Below are 24,982 nucleotides of genomic sequence, written 5' to 3' on the forward strand. Positions count from 1 at the left end.
GTAGGTACTGCATTGTGTGGTAGTGATTTTCTTTCATTGCAGAAGGAAAAAAAAAATACTTCCCCATGGCTACTGTTGCTATAGGTGATGTTTCAATTACTGCTATAACATGGAATAACATTCTTGAGAGAAAGAATGCATCAGTTCTGAATTCTCTGAAACCCTGAAATAATCATAAGTCTTGTGACATTTGATTAGACCTTGAAAAAAAAAAGCTCTGTTTCAACATTTCTCTTCAAAATGAAGCAGGGTACTTAGTATTTGGTGGTGCTTAACCCACCTTTCATTAAAATTAGTGATATTTCCATTTCCCCATCATTTTTTCCAAGTATAGATACATGAAAAGGCAGCATTTCACACGGGGGTGTGTGGTCTTGCAGCAATTACCCACAAGTATACCCTTTAGGACTTGTACCTGGATAGTAAGGAAGGGTACTCCAGCAAGATTTCAACACTTGCTGCTGAGTAAAAGCATGAAGATACATACAGCAAATGAGGTGAGGCCAGCTATAAAAACAGAGCTGACTGCCTAAACTCTCTGAATAATTCTAAGGGTTATACTGTCCAAGGTGATCTTCCCCTGACAGCACATCAACACATCATGCAGGCATATATGAGCTGGCAGCTCCACTGACTTGGAATGACATCATCAAGGGTTTATGGTAAGATCTGAAGGGAGTACCTTGCTCAGAAAGGATGGAGAGACCATATATCACTTAGCAGTATATATGAAAAATAAAAATCATTGCATATTTATTGTTCTGTGGTCAGGACACAAAGCTACCTCCTAAGCTACAAAAAGCAGTACAATGCAAGTAGTGCTTGTTGCTCAGGAGAAATTATGTATTGTTTTACCCTTGTGAAAAAGGACTGGGAACACAGGGAAAACCAGTCCTCTCTGCTCCCTGAGCCTGCATTTTTAGCAGCATTTTTCTTTTTCATTCTGTTGTGCCATTTCTTTTTTTCAGCATTGCTTTTCTCTTGCCTGTTAAGATGGCACAGGACACCTTCTACATGAGGAGGCAGAAGCAGCCAGTTATGATCATTCCCTCACTTTTTCAGAGGGATCCAAGTGAGCTAGCAAGCAGGTAGGGTTATTCTAATTCCTAGAATGAACAGCAAGCAATTCAAGTAATGGGGTATTTATGGATTTAGCAATTGGCTTTCCTGGAATTTATATCATAAAAGAAAACCAAAACAATAAGCTTGATTTCACAAAACCTTTGTTTCATAGTGTATTGGTTTAAGCTGGCTGAACCCACTAGGAGTGATGAAAGACAGAGAGAAGGGGGAAGCCTGTCCTCCCAGTGGCACAGAGCAACAGAGCAAGCTGGATCATATATTCTATACCATGCTAACGTCCTGCTCCTTGTGTGGCAGGAAATGGCTTGGCTAGGGTTTATGGGATTGGTTACATATTCTATAGCTTGGAAAGGTTCCTGATCTGGGGGTTTTTTGTGTGTTTCTTCCCCAGTTTCCAGCTTAGGGTTCATCCCTTTGCTTTCAGTTTGTTTCACCTGCTGCATACCCTGATACCTTTTCTCCTTTTTCATTATTTTTCCTTTGTGGAATCTGAGACCCCTGCAATAGAGCAGCAAATTTGCCTTATCTCAACTGAGAGTTCAGCTTTCCCATCTCCTTTTCTCCTTGCCCACACAGGTGGGAGGCAAGGGGGTATGGGTGGCAAGGAGAAAACCCCTCTGGTTTAAGCGGACGGCTGGAACTCAGCTGCCGGCTGAGTTAAAACCAGGATACACAAACAGGCTTTCTGATACCCAACACAGTAAAAGGGACAATTACACCTCTTTTATAGTTGAAATATTCAGAATCTCTCTCCTTGTTTGCATTCCTCTGATTCTTTTGCAGTTAATAGGAGCTGATTTATACTGAAGGCTTACAGGTGAATCTAAATTAGTGTTTTAGTTTGGCTGGAATGAAATCCTCTCCTGACAGCTCCCATTTATTGTGCTTTGGTTCACATCCTGGAGCAATCTCACAGTGCATGAACTGTATTCCTTCTGGCTGAAATTAAATGGGATGATGAGCTTCAATGTCACTGCTATACCTTTGTTTTCTTTTTATTTTGGTTCCACCATTTTTAAGGTGCCACTAAACATTCTAAGACAGTATTTTAAACCCAGAAAGTACCTGCCATTTAGGATTCTTTTTAAGGATACCTGCTCTTTGCTTTTGCCTTAGTAACAAGAATATTAAGCTGTCTCTTAGTGGCCTGTTGAACAGGTAAATGTAGACAATTCATAATTTAAACCCATTAATCAGAAACAGAAATCCCCAGCAATAACCCCACTGTCCTGGTGGGGGAAATACCAACTAGTAACAAAGACATAAACTAACTTTTAATCAGTTGTTATTCATAGAACCATTAAGGCTGGAAAAATCTTCTAAGATCATCAAGTCCAACCCTCTACACAATCTTCTACACCACTATGACCACTACACCACATCCCAAAGCGCCACAGCTACTCCTCCTTTGAACATCTCCAGGAATGGCAACTCCACCACCTCCCTGGACAAAGTGATTTGAATCCTTTCTATTGAAATATTGGACTATTATTGAACTATAGTACTGGATTATAATATTCTATGGAGTCTAGTGAACAGCAAAGCTAAATAAACCTGCATCTCTCTTCCTCCTGATTATAGCTCATGTAAGCTAAGCATAACAGTAACAAGACACTCTCAAATATGAGTATATATTTATATCTCTGTTACCTTCAAGTCTTGATAAATGAAAAGCTGCCAAGGGAGCATTACATTTGAAGAAAAGCTTAAAGTTAAATTTAAAAAAGCAAGCATACTGGGCCCCAGACAATTAACTGAGTTGATTTTAAACTAAAATAGATTTCAGTTGAAGTGGTATTAGAAATGCTATGATGGAATTATTTGTTGTATGTGTGTGCATTTTCACACATAGTTTGAGATTTTGCGTGGAGGTTCTGCTTTCTTCAGAAGTAAGCATCTTGCAAACAATTGTGCAAGAACATACTTCTCAACTGACACTTAAAGCCTGGCTGATACCAGAAGCATGGATTTTATTATCAAAGCAACAAGCCAGCCAAGACATCAAAACCAAAAAAAAAAGAGACTGCTGATAGCATTACAAGTTAGTGATCATCCAGTTAGAGTCCAGTTCTGGGCCCCTCAGTTTAAGAAAGATGTTGAGATGCTGGAACATGTCCAGAGAAGGGCAACAAAGCTGGGGAGGGGTCTGGAGCACAGCCCTGTGAGGAGAGGCTGTGGGAGCTGGGGTTGCTTAGCCTGGAGAAGAGGAGGCTCAGGGCAGACCTTATTGCTCTCTACAACTACCTGCAGGGAGGTTGTAGCCAGGTGGGGGTTGGTCTCTTCTCCCAGGCAAGCAGCACCAAAACAAGAGGACACAGGCTCAAGCTGTGCCAGGGGAGGTTTAGGCTGAATGTTAGGAAGCATTCTTCACAGAGAGATTGGCCATTGGAATGTGCTGCCCAGGGAGGTGGTGGAGTCACCATCACTGGAGGTGTTTAGGAAGAGCCTGGATGAGGCACTTGGTGCCATGGTTTAGTTGATTAGATGGTGTTGGGTGATAGGTTGGACTTGATCTCGAAGGTCTTTTCCAACCTGGTTAATTCTATTCTATTCTACTCTATTTCAAAAGCGTGACATGGACTCCTTGGTAAGGCTGTGTACAAGTCTGTGTTGATTTCTGTGATGACACATGGTGTGTGTTTGCCTTTCCTGTTGCCAGTACAGGCTCTTGGGAGGGAGGATTATAGAGAATTCTGCCATTCCTCTGAGATATGTCTGCAGACAGTAATTCTTTAAAAATAAAATCCTTAGGAGATGAGGAATATCATTCCTTGACAGCTGTACAAGACCAACCCAAAGTGCCTTCTTAACAGGGCACTTCAGCATGACTTAAATGTTGCAAAAGAACATACATAAATAATGCCACTACTGAGTAAGCCTTCATTACTTCCATTCTTGGAAATGTGCAAACAGTAAATAGCTACTAATGAGCTCTACAAAAGATCAACTAAAGTGGGAATAAGACTTTTCTTTTAAATGATTTAACAGAGGGCTTCAAGAACAATATCCATAGCCAGGAAAAAAAGCCATGATCCAACAGAAAAATCATTCTGTCTCAGGAATTAAGAATGTTAATTCTATGAACAGTGCTGCTGAAATGCATAAAATTGGCATTAGCTGGTGTCACGATCTGCTGGGTGCAAGCCTCACAAAGGAAAGCTCTAGAACATAAATAATGGAGACACTTTGCAGTCTTCTGAATTTCTAAATGAGTGGAAACAAAAGGTGTAACCACAGGCATTTAATTAAATGTGGAACTCCTTGGCAATAATTGGTTGTGATTACATGGATTCAGAATGGGTAGATCCATAGAAGATAAATCTACTAAGGCTACGTAATATACAGGAAACATCCAGGAGGACCATGGGCTTAGAAGGACCTTGAGCTGCAAATAGCTAAAGGCTGTGATGACATTAAGAAGAAGTGTCACTATGCATGGGGTTTTTTTTTACAATCAAGCTTTCCCCAAAGCATTAATATGTGGTCACTGTCAACTATGATTGAGGAGAGAGAAAACTTTATTCTAACTCAGGCAACCTTAGCAATGCTTTTTTTCCCCTTTGTATTAGTACTATTTTATATCCTTCTTTTTTGTTATTGTTATACCTGTGAGAATTTATTCATTTGACAGTTCTGGCATATTTTCAGAGTAGAGCTTTGTGTCTTCCCCAGACATGGCCATCTGCCTCTAACTTCTTCATCTGCATAAGCCCAAGCTCTCAGTGAATCCTCTGCACAGCTCTAAGAAAATAATGAGTCTCTCACTATGTAAAAATTAGAAATGGGAGGGGGGAGTCCTTTCAATTCATGCATCTTTACAATTAGAGCTACATGGCAACTGGAAATACAAAATGGTCACTCATATGCAGAGCTTGCATGACCAAGTCCAAAGTTAGGTATAACATGCAGTGTTTTTATAGATCTTCAAAGAAGCTTCTTGACAGTTTCAATTTATATTACTATATACAGTACTTTATATATATATATAAAATATACATTATATATATAATATTACTATATAAATATAGTAATATATATTGCCACATATACTATAAATAACTTGTGCAATTATTTCTACAACAGCACAGAAATGCTCCTGAGTCCAAGGAGTATTTCAATTTTTTTACCCTGACTGTACCTTTTTGAATTCTTATCCAAAGCTATTCTTATCTAAAAGCTATATAGAGGTTACTCAATAACAGGAAAAAACCCAACCAAACAACAAACAAATATTTCATCCTGGTTTATAGCAAGATCTATGCAGTCATTCTGGAAGCATTCATGAAAGTATCTCAGATTTACTGACTAACTCCTGCTTTAAAAAAGGGTTTGTAAGGCTAGAATGAAAATTCTGAACTCATGGAATCATCTCCATTTTAGACAAAGTGAAGGCAGCTATTCCAGAATGAGGGAGATCTGGGGTAAGTGTTATCCTTTTCACTAAATGGCAAACTTGCTTTTTCCACAATACTCATACCTGCACCGTACTCTGCTACCTCTCTTCTACACTGTTCAGTTAGAGTGGCTTATAAAACCCCTGGTTAATTAGCTAATGAGCAAGACTGACTACTTGTTGGAGGTTTGGTTTCCCACCCATACAGGCCATTTGTTTTGTACCAAGTGGCACAACACAAAAAGAGAGGCTTACTACAGCAAACACAAGGAACAGCAAACAGAAAAATATGTAGATGAGTCACATGCACAGAGAACAAGAAATAAATCAAACATCTTTCTTTTTTTAATGTTCTTAGGAGAAAAGAGAAAATTTCTTCATTACTGGTTGGTATGCACTACAGATAGACTTCTAAAATTTTTCTTTTCAACTGGAGCTCACTATGCATGCTTGAAGGACTGAAAGTGTTTTGTTTTAGTCCTTTCTGAAAAGGCACATTTTTGTCATTTCCTTCAGTTCTAATCATCTCACACAGGGTTCAGAAACACAGCAGGTGAGCAGAAAGCTTTCTCAAAGATAAAAATATTCTGCTAAGGAAAAGCAGCAGAAAAGCTACTTAATATGAATAGGAGAACATGTTAATAAGACAAGAAAAAATAGACTGAAATGTAAGATAGAATGTTCTAAATAATGCCACCAGAAAAAAATTTAAATACCTTCACAGAGTGAAAGAAAATTGTACCACAAACAGTACTGAGGAACTGAGTACTGAAACATCCTAGTGCTCTTTTCTCACAATGGCAATTCTTCTGGCTGATGAAATTGTCATCAGCATCCTTTCAGAGTTTGGTCAATCTTATTTACAAAATGTCTGAAGGAAAGATAAGGCAACATTACAAAGCATGCTGACAGCCTCAAGACTAAAATGATCTGTCTCTGCCAACAGGCCAGCTACAGTGAAGGAGTTATTTTGCTTCCAGTTTTGTAAAACAAAAAAGGCAACAACAAAAACCAAAACCAAGACAAACAAACCCCAGCAAAGCTGAGACTAAGATGACAGTCAGGTAAACATGGACATTGCTTATGATTACTGTGCTTCTAGGAAGGACTAAGAATTGAAAATGAAACATCACAGAAAGTATTTCCTTCTTCTGACTTTACATGTCAGGATTTGCACTGGAAAAGTGCACATCAGCTCTCTGCACTTGAAAACGTAAATGATACTGCTTCTGAAATTGCATTCACAACCTTTTCCTCCAAAGAAACTCTTTAAAAGAAAAGAAAAAATCTTTATAGGGTTGCTCTTGTAATAGCTGATGTTCCTTCAGGAAAGTATTTCCTAATGTGATGAACCACTGTCACATATCTGTTCTGGCATCTCACACAGAGGATGGGCAACCAAGTGTAACAGATGTTAACAGCACAAGTAGACATGTACACAAACATGCACACATTAGGTTTACTTTAGGGGGAAAAAAAAGAGTTGAGGAAATAGCTCATATTTGAAGCTGATTGTCATGGTGTTCCTAAGGACTCTGAAGGAAGTCTTCTCCAGTTTTAGGACAGCCTGAAAGAAATCCTCACATCACAGATGCATAGAATGGTTTGGGTTGAGAAAGATCTAGTTCCCAACCCCATTGCCATGGGCAAGGACACCTTCCACCAGACCAAGTTGCTCAAAGCCTCATCCAATGTGCCCTTGAGCACCTCCAGGGATAGTGTATCCACAGCCTCCCTGGACAACCTGCTTCAGTGTCTCACCACCCTTACAGTAAAGAATTTGTTTCTAATATCCTGCCTAAACCCAGTCTACATCTCCAGCATCCTCACAGCACTGCTCTATGTCCTACCTTCCTGGTTGCTAGATTGAGGTCTCAGAATGTAGGCTTTCAAAATTATTAAACATCTTCTACATATTACACAGGGGTTCTCCCTCTCCCCCCTTATTGTCAACAGTTGCTAATTGGCTTTAGTTATAGTAAATGATGCAGGGGATGGGGGGGTGGGGTAGAAATCCTCTGAAGAAGAGCCACTTGAATAAAGAAAACAGGCATACACATTGCTCAACACCTGCCTAGCCACATGTGGTCAGATGGATCAGAGTCTGATTTGAAAAATAAACCCAAAAAGGAAAAACAAAAGAAAAGAGCTTAGCTGTTTATGTGATTCCTTTTTTTAACATGTCCACTGACAACAGGGCTTACAGATCCATCTGCAGTTTTATTCCTTCAACATACCTGCTTCAAATTGTTTGATTTTCACATTGCTATTGACTTAGCAATTAGAACATCCACATCATCAGTGATATGTGGACAGTTTGTTTGGAAAGCAGGCTTACACTAGCAGTTACTAAGTAGGTTTAGCCCAGATAATTCAATTAAGCTTGAGAAAAGGCTAGAAGGTAACAGTTCACTGGGTCACAGGATGTCAGGGGTTGGAAGGGACCCAAAGAGACCATCAAGTCCAACCCCCCTGCCAGAGCAGGACCATACAATCTAGTGCAGGTCACACAGGAACACATCCAGACAGGCTTCAAAAGTCTCCAGAGAAGGAGACTCCACCACCTCTCTGGGGAGCCTGTTCCAGCGCTCTGTGACCCTTACAGTAAAGAAGGTCCCCCATGTGTTGAGATGGAACCTCCTGTGCTGCAGCTTACATCCATTGCTTCTTGTCCTATCCCAGGGAGCAAGTGAGCAGAGCCTGTCCCCTCCCTCCTGACCCCCAGCCCTCAGATATTTATAAACAGTTATTAAATCCCTTCTAACTCTTCTCTTTTCCAGACTAAAAAGACCCAGGTCTCAGCCTCTCCTTACAGGGTAGTGCTCCAGTCCCCTAACCATCGTTGTAGTCCTCCACTGGACCCTCTCCAGCAGATCCCTGTCCCTCTTAAACTGGGGAGCCCAAAACTGAACACAGTACTCAAGATGAGGTCTCACCAGGGCAGAGTAGAGGGAGAGGAGAACCTCCCCCAATCTCCTGGACACACTCTTCTTAATACACCCCAGGATCCATTTGCCTTCTTGGCTACCGGGGCACATTGCTGTTTATAAACATTACTGAAGATAGGCAGCACTGTCATGGAGTTGAATTGGAATAATCTAACTATCTCCAGCAAGATCTTTCTACTACCAGGTTTCTGGGCATGGCACACTGAATGTTGATGTACTACTAACAGTAAGATACAATTACAAATTGCCTCATGGAATCACAAAATGATGTGTGTTCTAAGATCATCTAGTTCCAGCCCACCTGTCATGGGAAGGGACACTTTCCACCACACCAAGTTGTTTGAGTCCCCATTCAACCTGGTCTTGAACACTTTGAGGGAAGCTTTTATGTTATTTTGAAACCAGAAGGTGTAACGTGAGTAAGAGTTAACAAATGGAGGTTTAGAACATTAATTAACTCTCCACTACAGTCTGTTCCCATGGGACAGACTCTATCTTTGCTCTGGACAGCTGTGCAAAGGCTGGAATTAGATGCAGCCAAAAGAAGGGCAACATAAGGAGACCTTAACATGCTACATCTGCTGGACAACTTAATTAGAACAAAAAATAAATTGTTTGAGACAGTAGCAAGTATGATCCCCGGTAGCAGTTCCTGGAATAGCTCTACTATGTCTCACTAATTGCACTCAGTTGAACTTGGCCATAAATTCAAGGGGAAAAAAAAAGATATAATCTTCACAGATGAAAGGGCTCAAATTAACCTGGTTTGAAGAATGCCTTTTGTTGTATTGTAATCAAGAAGATGATGGAGAAAAATTTCACAAACAGAGAAGAGAGGGCTTGAAATTGACCTTCCCAGGCATTTCATCTGGAAGAACATTTTTTTGATCAATAAGAAGTTGGTGCAGGCTCCTGAGAATAGGTTGGGGTTTTTTTAACAATGTTCCCTTATTGGAGGTGCAGGTGTCCATATACAGGTGATGCAAACACCTTTTGTGCCAGCATTTGTTGATTACATTTGTTTCATTACATGAGAATTTATTCCCTTTCTAGACAATGTGGGTTTTTTTGATAATCAATAAGATATTGTTAACAAAGACAGTGTACCCTGAACTCACATATAGCACACCTACAAACACCCTCCACCAATACAGTTCTTTCCCTTGCATTCCTTTAATTTTGTACTTCCAATAATTCCAACCTTTTTTTCCCCCCCTCCAAACTGAAGAAACAAGGCTTGAACAGCCTGCAGAGACATCACACTTTGATCTTTTCAGATCAGGTCTTAACAAATGAGATACCTAAATAAGAAAACAAAGTTGACAAATAATGTGGCCAACTTCAAAGAGCAGCTTTGCTAATGTCACATAAAGGAACATTCCTGCAGCAGAACGAACTCTGATTGTATCTAGGAATGCAGACCAGACCTCTGAACCAAGTGTCTAATACTTTCTAATAGCCACACTAATATGCTGAATATCCTGATTCTCTCCGAGGAGTAAGATAAAACTGCAAGCTTATCTTTAAGTGCAGGGCTGCTTTTGCTTCAGAAAAAAATCTGGCTTGGGAGACAAAACAATTGGATCAGATATTGACTTAAAAGAAGGATCTGAAGGCACTTCTAGGAGAAACTTCAGATGTGACTCAAATATTACTTTTTCATTGTAGAAGGGGGAAAAAAAAATGATAGCTCATATTTTAAAGAGTAAATTCTTGAATTGTGCATTCTGGATTGTTCCAAGGAAGAAAGCTACTAGGTCAGGAAACATGACATGTGAAAAGAATAAGACCTAAAGGAAGGTCCTACAGGGGATGGAAATAAGAGGAAAACTTGGTTACCTGTAGGTACCATGATATGATGGAAAAAAATCTCTATGTTCTTTTACAGGTGAATGCAATATAACATTTTACTGGACTGAAAAGAAGTGAGATTGCCCACAGACAGCTGCTGACATTTTTGCTGCATACATGCATCTGAGCACAGATCTATTTTCTGATCTGAAACAGAACAAAAATATCTTCAGAACTGTCTTTTTCATTTCACAGCTCAATTATACTCAGTACAAGAAGACATAATGAAGCTAATATGGGTTAGAGAAAGATCCATTATTCTGACTGATCAAGCAGAAATGAAAACTAAAAGAATCCAGAGCGACAGTTTCAGCTGCAAGTGTCGACTGGGCCACACTGACGGTACCAAGATGGCGACAACTTTGCCACCTTCACTCCTGAAGATCTACAGATTCAGAAGCACTTTGGGGATGTATATACCAAGGCATAGAGCTATGATATCAAAAAGACATCTCCCTGAAAGCACAGACTGCCCTCTTCTGGAGTGAGTGATCTTGCACAGCTAGTGGTCTTGACTTAAAGTTTTGTGAGGAACGCAGAATCATAGAATGCATTGGGTCATCTTGTCCGATTCCCCTGCTGTAAGGGGGGACATCCCCAATAAGGTCAGGTTGCTCAAAGCCCCATCAAGCCTGACCTTGAATGTCTCCAGGGAGAGGGCTGCCAGCACATGTCTGGGCAACCTGTTCTGGTGGTCCACCATCCTCACACTAAAGAACCTCCTCCTAATGTCAAATCCAGATCTGTCCTTCTCTAGTTTAAAACCATTGCCCCTTCTGACACATAAACCCCTCACCTAATTATAAGGTCTTTAATTTTTCATTTGTGTTGTCATACAAAACACCTCCTAAATTACATCCAGATTATGAAGAAAATTACTAACCTCTTGCTGTGACAGTGAAGACCTCCCTGTGCAATGGAGTGGACTCACATTTAGTACAAAAAGTTTAATGGCAGTAGCTGACATTTTTTGGATCCACTGACCTCCACCTTGAGGTGAAATGCAATGCTATGAAACCATGGTAATTCACTCTGAATTCCAGAACACTAATCTGAAGTCCCTTGCTCCAAATTAAACTGTGAAGATAACCCACCTGTATTCACAGCCTGCCCTACATGTACCGGAGTGAGAGAAAAGTTTCCATCAAGCTGTTGCAGGCTCTTCCAGCAGTATTTGTTCAAAACACACATCAAAATCTTCATCCTTGTGTTTCAGCTGCAGACAACCTGATACTAAGGTATATTCTGCCATCCATGCAGACAACATGCATGTTTTGATTCACACTACAAGGTCAGCTGATGCCAAAGCTGAAGTAAATAGTTACCATCGTATGTGGACTGTTCTCCAGATCATTAGTCAGAAAATGTTGTCGCATGCTCTTAGTCAGATTATACAGTACTGTGATAGAATTCAGTGGCTTTCTACCTTACAGTGTACACTCCTTGAAGGCCTGGATCCCTGTTTCGAATCAGGGCATGCAGAGAATTAGCAAGCATCAAGAATAAAACTGTGACCCCTCCCAGTACAAAAAGGAATTTTCTCTAATCTGCCGCAAGTTCCAAGGCAGTGATCCCTCTTTGCTAGCAGACTATCATGGTAGAAGTAAAATGTGGAAGGTTTTAGAACTAGAGTAATTATTTTCTTGTATTTATCTCCCACTTCCATGTGAATGATACTGAATTACTTCAAGTTTCCTAAAGAAAACAAAAAAAAACCCCACTGAAACTGCATAGGGAAATACTAATGCCTTATTTAGAAGAGAGATCCTGATTTAGAGACCCTGGGAAATGCAGTTTGGTTGTTTCAAAGGCAACAGAAAACTACTTGCTGCAGCTGGGATGATAATAGGTTCCTTCTGTATGTTATTGCTTCCTGGTCAGACAGAATACCCTTGACCTCAAAAAGCACAAGGAAATGATTTGTTGCTTTGTGCTGCTGATGCCTTTTTTTAAGAAGGGCATGAGGCAGATATGCAAGAATATCAAATGGAAGGAAACACACTCAAATGTGTACAAGTTCTTAATCATTAGTGAACTGAACAGTTTGAAGGAGCAGATCTCCCATGAATTTCAGAAGTTGGCAACTCAGTGGATTATAATTAAAACATGTGATAAGGGGTAATGGCTGTTGATGTACCTCAGGAAAAGGAAACAGGAAGCTTGCAGTGGAAAAACCACCTAGCTAAAGCACAAGAAAAACCTGTAGCAGGATGCTGTTGCTTCTGTTGCTCAAGCTTCAGCTTTTAACAGCCTAAGGAAGAGAAAAGCTTCAAACTTTTCCAAAAGAGAGGATTTTGGTCTGTTCTTTCTGGATTTTGCTGTTCTCTTTACATATTACTGCTCTTTGAGTCTTGCAGAATTACACTGCACCATCTATCATTCAGGAGTGATAAGGTTCCTAATGATTTTTCATTCTAAGTTTGTGTCTAGCCTGTGATCCTAAACATCACTTAGATAATCCTAGGCTAGGAACTATCTAGGGGAGAATTGCACTTGTACTGTAATTTCACTTGGTGATGGAAAATTAATGATTTACTTATGGTAAATTACACTCTTGAAAAACTTGTAGATGTCCAGAACTTCAGAAAAGTCATTTTGCCTTTGTTATTTTATCTTAGCTTTCTAGAGAGAGACAAGAGGAAATTCAGCTCCCACTCAATCCACAAATCAAATCACCCATGAATAAAAATGTGAAGTTCTAAAACGCTTAAGATCGCAATTTCAATTTCAGACCAAATGAAATGCAGTGATTAAAAGTTCCTAAGTGAAGTTCACTGTAAATTGAACCAAAGAAGATAAAAGCACAACAAATCCAGATATTAAGAACAACTTAATCAGAACTGTGTAAAAGTGGAAAGCTGGCAAAGCTCACTGTCTGACTGGAATGTTCTGTTCTTTTTAAACATCAAGACACTTTGCACTACTCGGCTAACCAGAGTAACATTGTGGTCACTGAAGAGAACTTACTGTGGAAAAAACACTAACAATAAAACCCATCCCAACCCCCAAAGAATCAAATGACCCTAGACCTAGGAATAAAAGATACCATTCAAATGTATTATTCCCAGTTAGGCTTGAAAAGATTTGCTGTGCTCATGAATATAAGCACACTCTTTTAGTTTCAAAGATAATGACACAGCCAGACCAAAAAACCACATTATGAATTATTTCTGATCATTTTCACTTATTCTTAAATCATAACAGCTAGAATGTCTCACACATTTCATGACAGTTCTTCAATACTATAGTGGTCATTTGACCAAATGATGAAATTAATTTTCATATCACTTGAAAGCAACAATTTTCAGAATTTCCAAATCCTACTAACCAGGAACGTGAGGAATTCATAGAATCATAGAACCATAGAATCAAGCAGGTTGGAAAAGACCTCAGAGATCATCAAGTGCAACCTATTACCTAACACCTCATGACAACTAAACCATGGCTCCAAGTGCCACATCCAATCCTCCAGGGACAGTGACTCCACCGCCTCCCTGGGCAGCACATTCCAATGGCCAATCACTCCTTCTGGGAAGAACTTTTTCCTCACCTTGAGCATAAACTTCCCCTGGTGCAGCTTGAGACTGTGTCCTCTTGTTCTAGTGCTGGTTGCCTGGGAGAAGAGACCAACTCTCACCTGGCTACAACCTCCTTTCAGGAAGCTGTAGAGAGCAAGAAGGTCTCCCCTGAGCCTCCTTTTCTCAGGCTAAACAACTCCAGCTCTCTCAGCCTCTCCTCACGGCGCTTGTGCTCCAGACCTCTCCCCAGCCTTGTTACCCTTCTCTGGACATGTTCAAGTGTCTCAATGTGGTCATTTCATATGATGACCAATGCCACAGAAAGCAAGTGATAATATTTATATTTTTTGGTTTCATCCACTTCCATTTATATCTTAAACACAACATCCCATTAAAAAGAAATCCCTCTTTCTACAGAGGACATATGCTACCTACCGAAGACATTTGTAGTATTTGGGAATACTGTTCCCTACCTAAAGCCACTTTCATATGAAATTTGAGAAGACAGAAGTAGCTAAATGCATGGTTTACTGGCACTTCCTTGCTTCTGAAGCTTTCATCTGTGAAGAAAATATTGTAATCCTTTTCTCAAGCATTTTCATTATGCAAATCTCTATGTACAGATGAAACCTTCACAGTTACAATCACACCATCACCCTATTCAATTTTTATCATGAGAGCAAATATATTAAAGCTCTGCTTTGATGAATTTCATTACTACTGTAGAAACAATGTCAGGTTTCTTAGAAATCTTCCTTTCCTCATGTTTACTGATGGTTACATAATTTCTGTTTCTATCTTTCCAGCTTAAAGCTCATAGAGTATGCTGACCACACAATGATGGAAGCAGATGTGTACCTGAACCATTGTAACTTAAACTGCAACCTCTAAATTCTAGTCATTTCTGCAAAACAATGTTTGGTATGTTCAAAACAGAACATTCAGGGCAAAATATATTTTAGAACAGAACAGAATTAACCAGGTTGGAAAAGACCTTCGAGATCAAGACACTTGAATATGTCCAGAGAAGGGCAACAAGGCTGGTGAGAGGTCTTGAGCACAAGCTCTACGAGGACAGGCTGAGGGAGCAGGAGTTGTTTAGCCCAGAGAAGAGGAGGCTCAGAGGTGACCTCATTGCTCTCTACAACTACCTGAAGGGTGGTTGTAGCCAGGTGGGAGTTGGTATCTTATCAGGCAACCAGCACCAGAACAAGAGGACACAGTCTCAAGCTGTGCCAGGGGAAGTTTAGGCTGGAGGTGAGGAGAAAGTTCTTCACCGGGAGAGTCGTTTGCCATTGGAATGTGCTGCCCAGGGAGGTGGTGGAGTCACCATCCCTGGAGGTGTTCAAGAGGGGACTGGACGTGGCACTCAGTGCCATGATCTAGTCATGAGGTCTTGGGTGACATGTTGGACTTGATCTTTGAGGTCTCTTCCAACCTTGGTGATAACTGTGATCGAGTCCAACCTATCACCCAACACCATCTAATCAACTAAACCATGGCACTAAGTGTCCCATCCAGTCTCTTCTTAAACACTTCCAGTGATGGCAACTCCACCACCTCCCTGGGCAGCACATCCAAATATTAGTCATGAAATATGAGAACTCATTGCTCAGTCTGAGAAAAAGTAGATAATCAGGAATAACTTTGTGTATGTATCATAGATGTATTTCACTACCAAAGACAACAGCAATTCCAGCTTCATCTCACAGACTGCAATACAGCTTTGTTTGTAGGCAAAAGAAGCTTTTTTTTCTGTACCTGGAAGCTCTCTTTCTTCAACATTGCATTCCAGAGATCCAAAGGAATAATTAGCTGGACTGATTGCAGGAGTAGAAACAAAACTCGTGCAGCCAATGGATGAGTTGATTTGAAAATAATTGTGGCTGTGATTCATTCGGTGAAATTCCAGGGAAGAGACTATGGATGTGCGCTGCTTGGGCTACAAGGAAAACAGAAGTTTGCAGTGAAAAAGGCAGACTTTTCAGATAGCTGTCAGCACCTGACATTGAATTAATGACCCCACAGTTTCTCTCTTTTTCCTCTTTAGATTTGGCTCAAAAGTTATGCTACTAAAACCCATTTCACATGACAAGCTGTGGTGTGTAAAGATAATTCCCTTCCAAACTTTCAATTAATCATTATTGGGGGGGAGGGGGGGGAGGGAGGGGAAGAAAAGGGAAAAAAAGATGTCTTCATTCTAATCAATTTAATTTAAAAATCAAATGAGGTTTTACCACCCTGCACATAATAATTGCAATCATCTTTTGATAAGAAGGGAGCTCTTCACCAGCTGTATTGCTGGGCAGATACTACAAACAATTAGATTGCTGATGCCTGTATAATGAAATTTACAAAATAGTAGCAAGCACTCAGCACTCAAAAATAGCTCTCTGCTTTTCATTCTGCTTATGAAGGGATGTCTTAAATATTCAAAGACTGAAATGTCTAAGAGGTTAAGTGTCAGCTTAAGAAAATAAAAATCCAACTTTTTGCATGAGTTTTCACTCAGGAAAAAAAACCACCTTGATACCAGTTTGTAGCAAACATTTGAAATGACCCCCTGAACTGGCCCCATCTCATGGCTGTGCTTTGCATTGCAGAGCAGCTTCAGAGCGTAAGAAACTTGTTCCTTTTGGGTGGATCTACACCATAAAGTACATTCCAGGACTGTATAAAATGTGCTCCAATTCCTTATGGCCTTTTGACCATAGGACCATGCTAAAGATAGCACAAATTAAAAGGCAATGAAATCTATATAATGTGATCATTGGGTCAACCACTTTCTCACTCCCCAGATCTGTTCCCATTGCACTGCACTACTTATTAGCAGAGATACAAACTTGGTGCTTGATGTCATGGACTGTAAGCCACAGACTACTGCTGGTTTGCAATGTCCTGCTAAACAGCCTGGTGCAGCACTCCTCTGGCTTCATACTCAAAAGATCTTAACCCCATAGTGTTTCTTGCTACCACAGTGTTCAAGACTAATGACCTGAACTATTAATTTCCTCCAAAATAGAGGAGGCTCTGCATCTAGGTGTACAGATGTCTGTATATTTCTTTCACCACACCAACTGCTACCTCAGATAATTAAAGCTGGGAAAAGTAACTAGTAAAGGAGAGTAAAGGGTGCAGTAACTCCTCATTACAGCATCTCAGCCTTAACAGGTCAGAATATTTGTAAAGGTCAAGAATTTGCTGCTTGTTATTTGCTCAAGACCAAATTACTGCTCTGGGAGCAGTAAGATCTTCCCTGGACCATGAAGGTATTCACTATCCTTAACTTAGAACTACCTGTTAAAATACAATCTATCCCAATGGAGCAACCTTCAGTTTTGTTTGTGGTCTATTTCATTTTCAGGTTATGAGTCCTGCAATGTTTTGTGTTACAAACACAAAATCAGACAATTTTCACTAAAACCAAATTCACTCTGTTGGAATGTCAGATGAAAAACGAAACACACTCAGGACTGAGTAATGTTGACTGATTCCTGAAGTTGTGGTGGGCACCATGTCAATTCACTGTGTCCTCTTAAAACTGAGAAAATTTGTAAAGGGTAAATGTGGGCATTCATCTGGAACTTATCTATGGCCTATTGAGGGGATTTACTTTCTTTAATAATTAAAATCAGCTTCTGCTTTGAAAGGCTGACTCCTAGGGCTAGTAATTTCATGGGAGAGTTCAATGCACAGGGACAGACTCCAACATCAAACAGACTGCTTAAAAGTCATTGTTTGGGACCTGAGCCAAAAATTACTCTCTGATCAGACCAAAAATATTCATGTGTATTAATTAAAGCTAAACTACACACTTTTGATAGACAACAATTCAATCAATGACCTGATTATAAAACTGAAAATTATCTCTGGCCTTTTAGAGCTGTGTTTCTGGCTCTTTCCCAAGCCATGGTGCCTTTGTGGTTTTGCAGGACTTTGGCTTCTGAGTTGAAAAAGGTAACACTTGGGTAACATGATGTGCGAGGTCTCTGGTTACCCTTGCACTGAAACAGTAGCTACCTAAAAGGGCAGCAGGAATGGTCCAGCTCTTCTTCCCACGCTGCTTCAAAAGCAACTGCTCTGGCCTTCATTCAGTCAGATCTCCAGCCACTATTTCAACTGGCTCCTCTCCTGGAGCCAGAATGACTAGCATCTGATACATCAGTCAGTTGTTTCACTACTCCTCGGAGTAGTATTACAAACTACTGTAACATCTGTAAAAACTTCACAAGAAACATCTGCAAGGCCTTGGGGGACAGGGGGGTGGTAGGGAGGGGAAAAAAAAGCCAGAAACTCCCCAAACTGTTTGGAAGCCTATTTTAAAGGTCAGTTTAGTTTAGAAACCCTCACAGATTCTAAAAAATGTGTCCATCAATGAGTAGCTATGGCTTGCTCTGGAGACATGTGTTAGTGTCATAAAATAAGCCTGGAGCAATTTGCAGAGAGGATTATGGAACCTAGAAACATGTTTACTGTTTGTTCATGATAACATGAGACCATCTGGTGACCTGGGTGATACAAGATACCTACTATATTATTTTGGGCTTTGACATTATTGTCATTAATTCAGAGAAACAGATCTCACTTGAATGTATCTTTCCAATCTAAGGGTTCGGTATAGAACCTCATGATGCCTCTAGTCCCCTACAGCATAACACTTCTGCTATATTCTTTTGGAGTTAACAAGGTCCATCTGTCAAAATGTGCCAATAATTTTCCTACATAAATTACACAGCCATCCAGCATCTGAGCTTTTGTAGCTAACTGAAGGAGCCTTTTTGCACTTCTGCTGGGTCCTGTAAAATGTCATGTTGTTAAAGCATGCTAATTGGTAGTTGATATACGCTAGGCGAGATGCAGTAAACTAGTTTGTGTTGACTGCATCTCTCTGCCTCTCTGCATCTCTCTAAAGCATGGTTTGCACCAAAACCATGGGAAAAAAATAGATATTTTTTTGTGTGTGTGTGTACACTGAGGATTGAATTCAGTTCCAGAATTAGATAACTAAACTTAGAGCATAGCTACTCACATCTGCGCTAGGTATTTAAGATCCCATTACACTCAGTTGAGATCTAGTCAATACAATTGCAATTCCAGAGAGCAACTCGCCTCATCCCAGTTACTAGTTCACTTGCCTTAACACAGGTGTCTACCATCAATGGATATTCCCTGGGGCATCCCACCTGGCCTCCAGGTGCCATCCAGAAGAGTGCAGGTCTCCCCTACATGTCCTATATCACATCTGACAGCACCCCTATACATGTCAAAGACATCTCTATGGCACTTCAAATGACACTGAATGACTATATTCAGGCAACTGAGTTGAAACCTACATCTCTCCTAAGCACAACGGGAGATTAGATATCCAAATCAGACACACATATACAGAAATGAAAGCAGGGGTGTGCCATATTGAATTTCACAACATTTAGCAGGAGTAGTAGTGCAAAATTCCTTTCCCAATTCAACATCAAAACACTACTCCAGCTTTGAAGTACTATGCAATACCAGCTTGTGAATCCTCCTTTAACCCTTGGGGTCTGTGTACATAGCATCACAAGGTTTTAAAGAATTGATTCTCAGCAACCATCCTCTGCACTATTAGCCCCATTTTACAGATACTGAACTTAGGGTATAGGGCTCTCCCACGGGGCAGATGTGTGGTTCATTAAATCACTGAGAACCAACCAACCTGAGGAAATTCTGCATTTGGCAAATCCTGCCAGATGCCAGCTGCCCTACATAATGTAAAGCATGGTTTCAGTTGCATTGCAGCATGCAGAAAATGTATGATAGAACTGAGAACTGAACTTCCACTCTCAAATTCCAGATAAGAGATAAAATGAAGACTTATCAAAGAAAGTAGGAGCCTGTAGCCCCACTCCCCAGGCTCATTTTACAACTAGAACACAGTATGAGCGTAGCCAATGTGGCCACATAAATCCCTTCTTTTCATACCTGCCCAGACAATTCCATTCTCCTGATTGTCTGAATAAATCACTCCTACTTCAGAAATTTTCCTTTCTCCTGTTTCCTTTTTTACCTTAAGATCCCATTCTATTTCTACACACTTATTTTCCCTTTCATCCCTTTCCCTTCCTGTTTTTGCCTATCCATTTTTATATTCCCTCCCAAACTATGCACCCTACAACACCCTTCTCAGTATCCTAGCTGATTCCAGGTTCTGCTTGGTCTTCCAAAACTTGCTTCTCTGTGGTTTTGCCATCAGGGTCTCTCAAGTGAACTCCCTAATGGTCCTATCTCCCCTTCATCAGTCATTACATTCTCTCTCATTGTCCTTCAGTTTCAAGGATTCCAAGTTGTAACCTCTGGCCTGCTTTTTTTTAGGGCAACTTTCATACCACTTTTATGATATCATAATCTCTGTCCTCTGCCTCAATATTCTCTTTGCCTCTTTTGCTCATGGTGACTTACATAAAGCCCCATAACATTCATCATATTTTGGGTACCATACAGCCTGTGAGAGCACAGCCTTCTTCACTTCTGTCCCCAGTACCTCAGGTTTGATTTGCAAGAAAAATCAGCAAGCCTGATACATTCTCATCTGTCAATGCTGCTGCCAAGACTTATTTGATTTATAGGACCTGAACTATGATGATCAAGTAGCCTTGAAATTGCAAATACTGGAGATTACAATGGAACTGGGTTTGATTCATCTATGTCACCTAGAAGTGAAAGACTACACTGAACTATTACTCCTGAATCAATTATTCTGTCCGGCCTCAAAATACAATGTTAAACAAGCTGAAGACACATTATCTTTTTAACAAGGTGATATCATTTTCTCTTTTTTTCATTTTGTAGAACTTTATCTTAAATTATGACTACAATTAAAACTAAAATATAGGCAGTTTCAGCCCCCAGTCTTGTTTTCACTTCTCAACAGCTTAATTTAAGCGTGCCAGGCAGAAATTACGCAGAGGCTGGCAAGAAATATATTCCAAGCAGCCACAACAGGGAGTTTACAGGATCAGGTGGATTTTTAAGTGAGGGGCAAAGGAGGAGGAGGAGGAGGAGGAGGGAGAAGAGGGGCAAAGGAGGAGGAGGAGGGAGAAGAGGGGCAAAGGAGGAGGAGGAGGGAGAAGAGGGGCAAAGGAGGAGGAGGAGGAGGGGGAGGGAGAAGAGGGGCAAAGGAGGAGGAGGAGGGGGAGGGAGAAGAGGGGCAAAGGAGGAGGAGGAGGGGGGGGAGGAAGAAGAGAGGCAAAGGAGGAGGAGGAGGGGGAGGGAGAAGAGGGGCAAAGGAGGAGGAGGAGGAGGAGGAGGGAGAAGAGGGGCAAAGGAGGAAAGTAATACAACATTTCTTAATTGTAGATGCTTTCCATTAGTAAAAGCACAATGCATTTTAAAATGAGATCAATATTTAATGGCATCATTTTGCCAGAGCCCTAGAAGTTTCTGTTTGACTGATTTTTAATTTAGAGAAAGACACCTCTTGCATTCTGCACAAGCAGTAAGTGCATACTTCTTTATAGTAATCTCATGGCCCATCAGCATACTTAGATCATTTCACTGTTAGTGATAACTCAAGGATGGCTCAGACACACAGCTCTTTCCTGTAGCCTGTGGTTAGGAAGTCAAGCAGTGCGAGTCCTATATCCATAGTGCTTTCTGCTCCTGTGGTTCTGTTCTCCTTGATGAATGCTATACTAGTTCTCCCTTAAGAGTCCTCTGCTGGAGTATGCAATTAAAGGTGGAGGATGTTGTTGCCCCCTTCCAGCTTTCATCACAGATAACATATCAGACCGGGGATAAATAAGGGAAATACAGAGCTTATCCCTGTTTCTATGCTCCTTGGCTTCTATTTTCATTTTAATTGCAATCATATTGCAGCTGTGGGTACTAAGGCAGAGCAGTCCTGAATAGTAAAAACACCTTTGTAGAGGTTTCTCTCTTTGATAGATTTGACCAGCTTTTGAAGATAAACCATTATTCCTATCCCAGGAAAACATTGCTCGAAATGAGCTCTGAATTGGGAGAGATGCATTTGAGAAATAAGAGGAATGCCTTCCTCCTCAGCTATAAACATTTGGTTTAGCTTTCAAAGATTAAAACCCAGTATTTCCACTGAAACAGCTGGAAAATAGATGTAAGGCCATTTTCTTCAGCTCCAACATGGTACATTTTTAGATGATGGTAAAGGATTACTCAATAATTAAGGTGCTCAAAAAGCAGCTAGTACTACACAGAAACAAAAGAAAATGCTGCTAATGGGGTGAGAAATTCACCAAAGCACTACAGATAAGGTTTTCATCTTCCAGATTCTGTCTTATTGTTTCCAAGCATTGCATGTACCAGGGCAGGGCAGCTGATAAGGATTGGTTCATATCTCTAATATTAAACTGCATTAGCCTTCAGAACAAAATCTTCAAAGCAGAATTACCTACTAGGAATGGTCCTTTGCCCACTGAAATTCCAAATCAAATGGATACTTCTGGAGAGAAAGAATGGTACAGGACTAAAGCAATACCTTGGACTGTTTTAACAGTTCAACAGTGTAGATGAGAGCCTTCTAGAGCTCAGAAGCTTGTTTACCAGTGTACATTTCAGCATCTCAACTGTATTATGCTTAGTATTTCAACTATATGGTCTGTTACAAGTTCAACTAGACAAAATATTCTGTTCTGCATCCACTTTTGGTGCATTCAGAGTAAGAAGGACATTGAAGTGCGGGAGCAGGTCCAGAAGAGGCCACAAAGGTGATAAGAGGGCTGGAGAACCTCCCCTATGGGGACAAACGGCTCTGGGGAGGACTTACAGCAGCCTTCCAGTACCTGAAAGGGGGCTACAAGAAAGCTAGAGAAGGACTTTTTACAAAGACTTCTTGTGATAGGATGAGAGAGAATGGATTGAGGCTTGAGGAGGGCAGATTTCAACTGGATATTGGAAATAAATTCTTTATAGTGAGGGTGGTGAGACCCTGGAACTATGCCTGGGGAGGTCATGGATGCCCGCCTCCCTGGAGGTGTTCAAGATCAGGATGGATGAGGCCTTGAGCCACCTGGGCAGGTGGCAGAGGGCTTGGAACTAAATGATCTTTAAGATCTCTTCCAACTCAAACCATTCTATGAATCAAACCATTCTGTGAATCTATTTGTATTTTTACTGAATGAGGAAACACCACTACAGCATCTCTCCAGGTAAGCAATCAAGTTAAACCCAGAAGATGTACACATGCAGAAGTGATATTCTAAACCCATCATTCTCCTGACTGTAAAGAGCAGTATTCTGCTTTAATTCATACTTGTTTTTCAGCATCCTGATGAACTTGTAATTAAATGCACTCACACATACTTTCTGCTGTTTTCATTAGTGCTGTGTATTGAGTAGATGTGTTTATGTTTTCATATTATCTCAGCTCTAATTAAAATACTCTGAATAGAATGAAGCTTTATAGTTCCTTGTCAAAGAAGATAATTTACAATGCATCTCTTCAATAATATTTTGGTTAATGCTCTTATTAAGTAGTCACAGGACAGCCATTCTGCTCTAAGGAAACTTTATAGAAGTAGCCTCCTCTGGAGCTGTTATTTGTCTTCTACTCACTAATTCTGTGGTGATAAAGGTGGGGGGGGGGAAAGTCAGTCCTGAGAGACAGTTCCAGCCATAAGCTTTTTTTTCTCTCTCTTTTCATGTACTTGGTCCTCAGTATTTCAGTGTAACAGAATTTTACAATATTTTCAGTCATACATAGTTGAACTGCTAACCACATCTTAATGGCACTGACAGTACAGCTTTTACTTCTTTGTTTTCTTCCTTTTTAAGGGCTATCGAGGAATTCTATTTGTTTGTTCCCCTGTTTGAGCATTTCAGCATCATTAGAATGAAATATATCGAACTGTGTGCAGTAGATTTGCACAGACACTTTACCAGTTCACAGACAAAAATAGAGAGAACTGTACCTCCACCACCTAGAACCAAGGTCACTGACTGACGTCAACTACCTTAAAGTGTTTGCAGCCCTAACAGATATATACAACCTTGGAAACACTGCATAAGGTGGAAGGAATCTCCAGAGCAGGCACACTAATAATCATAGAATCAATAAGGTTGGAAGAGACCTCAAAGATCATCAAGTCCAACCTGTCACCCAAGACCTCATGACTACTAAACCATGGCACCAAGTGCCACATCCAATCCCCTTTCGAACACCTCCAGGGATGGTGACTCCACCTTGCCCACCTGAGGACCATAGAACACATCTTTCTTTTAGTGAGATTTAGAATGCTCAGCACCTCCCAAAACTTTGTAAAATCATGCACACAGGGCTGACTTTTACCTTGGAGATGATGGGTTTGATCCCCTACAAAACCATAACTCTCAGTAAAGTACTTTTGTAAATCTTATTTGCCTTTTGTGCTAAGTTTGGACACTGCAAATGGTTGCACAAATTCCAGCATCCCAGAGAAAGAAGGGTGCACCTGATCAAGAAGCATCTTGTGCCTGCACTTTAATTCTGCATGGTGATTGTCCTGGTTATTCCCTCTCTGGCTAAGTGTGTTGTAACTTGGGCTGAGCACAGAAATCAGTTCATAGCAGAAAGGTCTTTGCACCACACCTGTCCTGTGATCTCATCCAGAAAGTGAGCACTGAGAATTTATTGCATAACGATTTACTCCAGCCCTCATTTTATGATGAAATGTAACCAAGTGTGTGTTTCATATTTGTGCACTGGTGCAAAAGCTTGCAGTGGGGATTTTACTGACTTTGTAGAGACAGGTATGTGCCAACTCAAGATAAGTGTGACAAGGGATAAATTTCATTTGGGAAGAATTATGCCAACAGCCTACTGCAGTGCCCTTAAGGAATAAGGTTATTTCACCACCGGGAAATCCACTTGAGAATCCTGTTTATGGAACAATCAGTTGGGAAGTTTGTTTTCTGGAACTGTGATTTTCCAGAGCTGCCTCTAAAGGTGATTTTGTTCAAAGTAATTTCTACACCACAGTGCAGAAAAAGTGATATATTACTTCCTTGGAAGTAAATTACTATTACTTCTTAGGTCAACTAGAAAGGCTGTGGAGCACATATCTCCTGTGGCTGGTCTGTTAATTCATGTCCAGTCTGCTACGGGGGGGTGGAATGTCATGGTCCTTGTCTTATCCTATGCCTAGATGAACTACACCCACATAGGCAGGCTAGGCTCACTGTGCATGCACAAAATGGTTGTA

The 24,982-nt window shown here is 40.6% G+C and overlaps 1 protein-coding gene across 14 annotated transcripts in view; it reads right to left on the bottom strand.

Moving 5' to 3' along the window:
- The window catches only part of ANKS1B (ankyrin repeat and sterile alpha motif domain containing 1B), a 414,109-nt gene that overhangs the window by 250,671 nt on the left and 138,456 nt on the right, over positions 1 to 24,982 (bottom strand). For 13 of the 14 annotated variants that reach the window (XM_054167872.1, XM_054167864.1, XM_054167871.1 and 10 more), the window contains one exon: positions 15,555 to 15,735. In XM_054167872.1, coding sequence (XP_054023847.1) covers positions 15,555 to 15,735 — 181 coding nt within the window. Of the gene's footprint in view, positions 1 to 8,872; positions 8,879 to 15,554; positions 15,736 to 24,982 lie in introns of those variants that run through there. The other variant, XM_054167869.1, reaches the window with a different exon arrangement.

Source organism: Dryobates pubescens, chromosome 15 (assembly GCF_014839835.1).
Source record: "Dryobates pubescens isolate bDryPub1 chromosome 15, bDryPub1.pri, whole genome shotgun sequence".
NCBI classification, from domain to species: Eukaryota; Metazoa; Chordata; class Aves; order Piciformes; family Picidae; genus Dryobates; species Dryobates pubescens.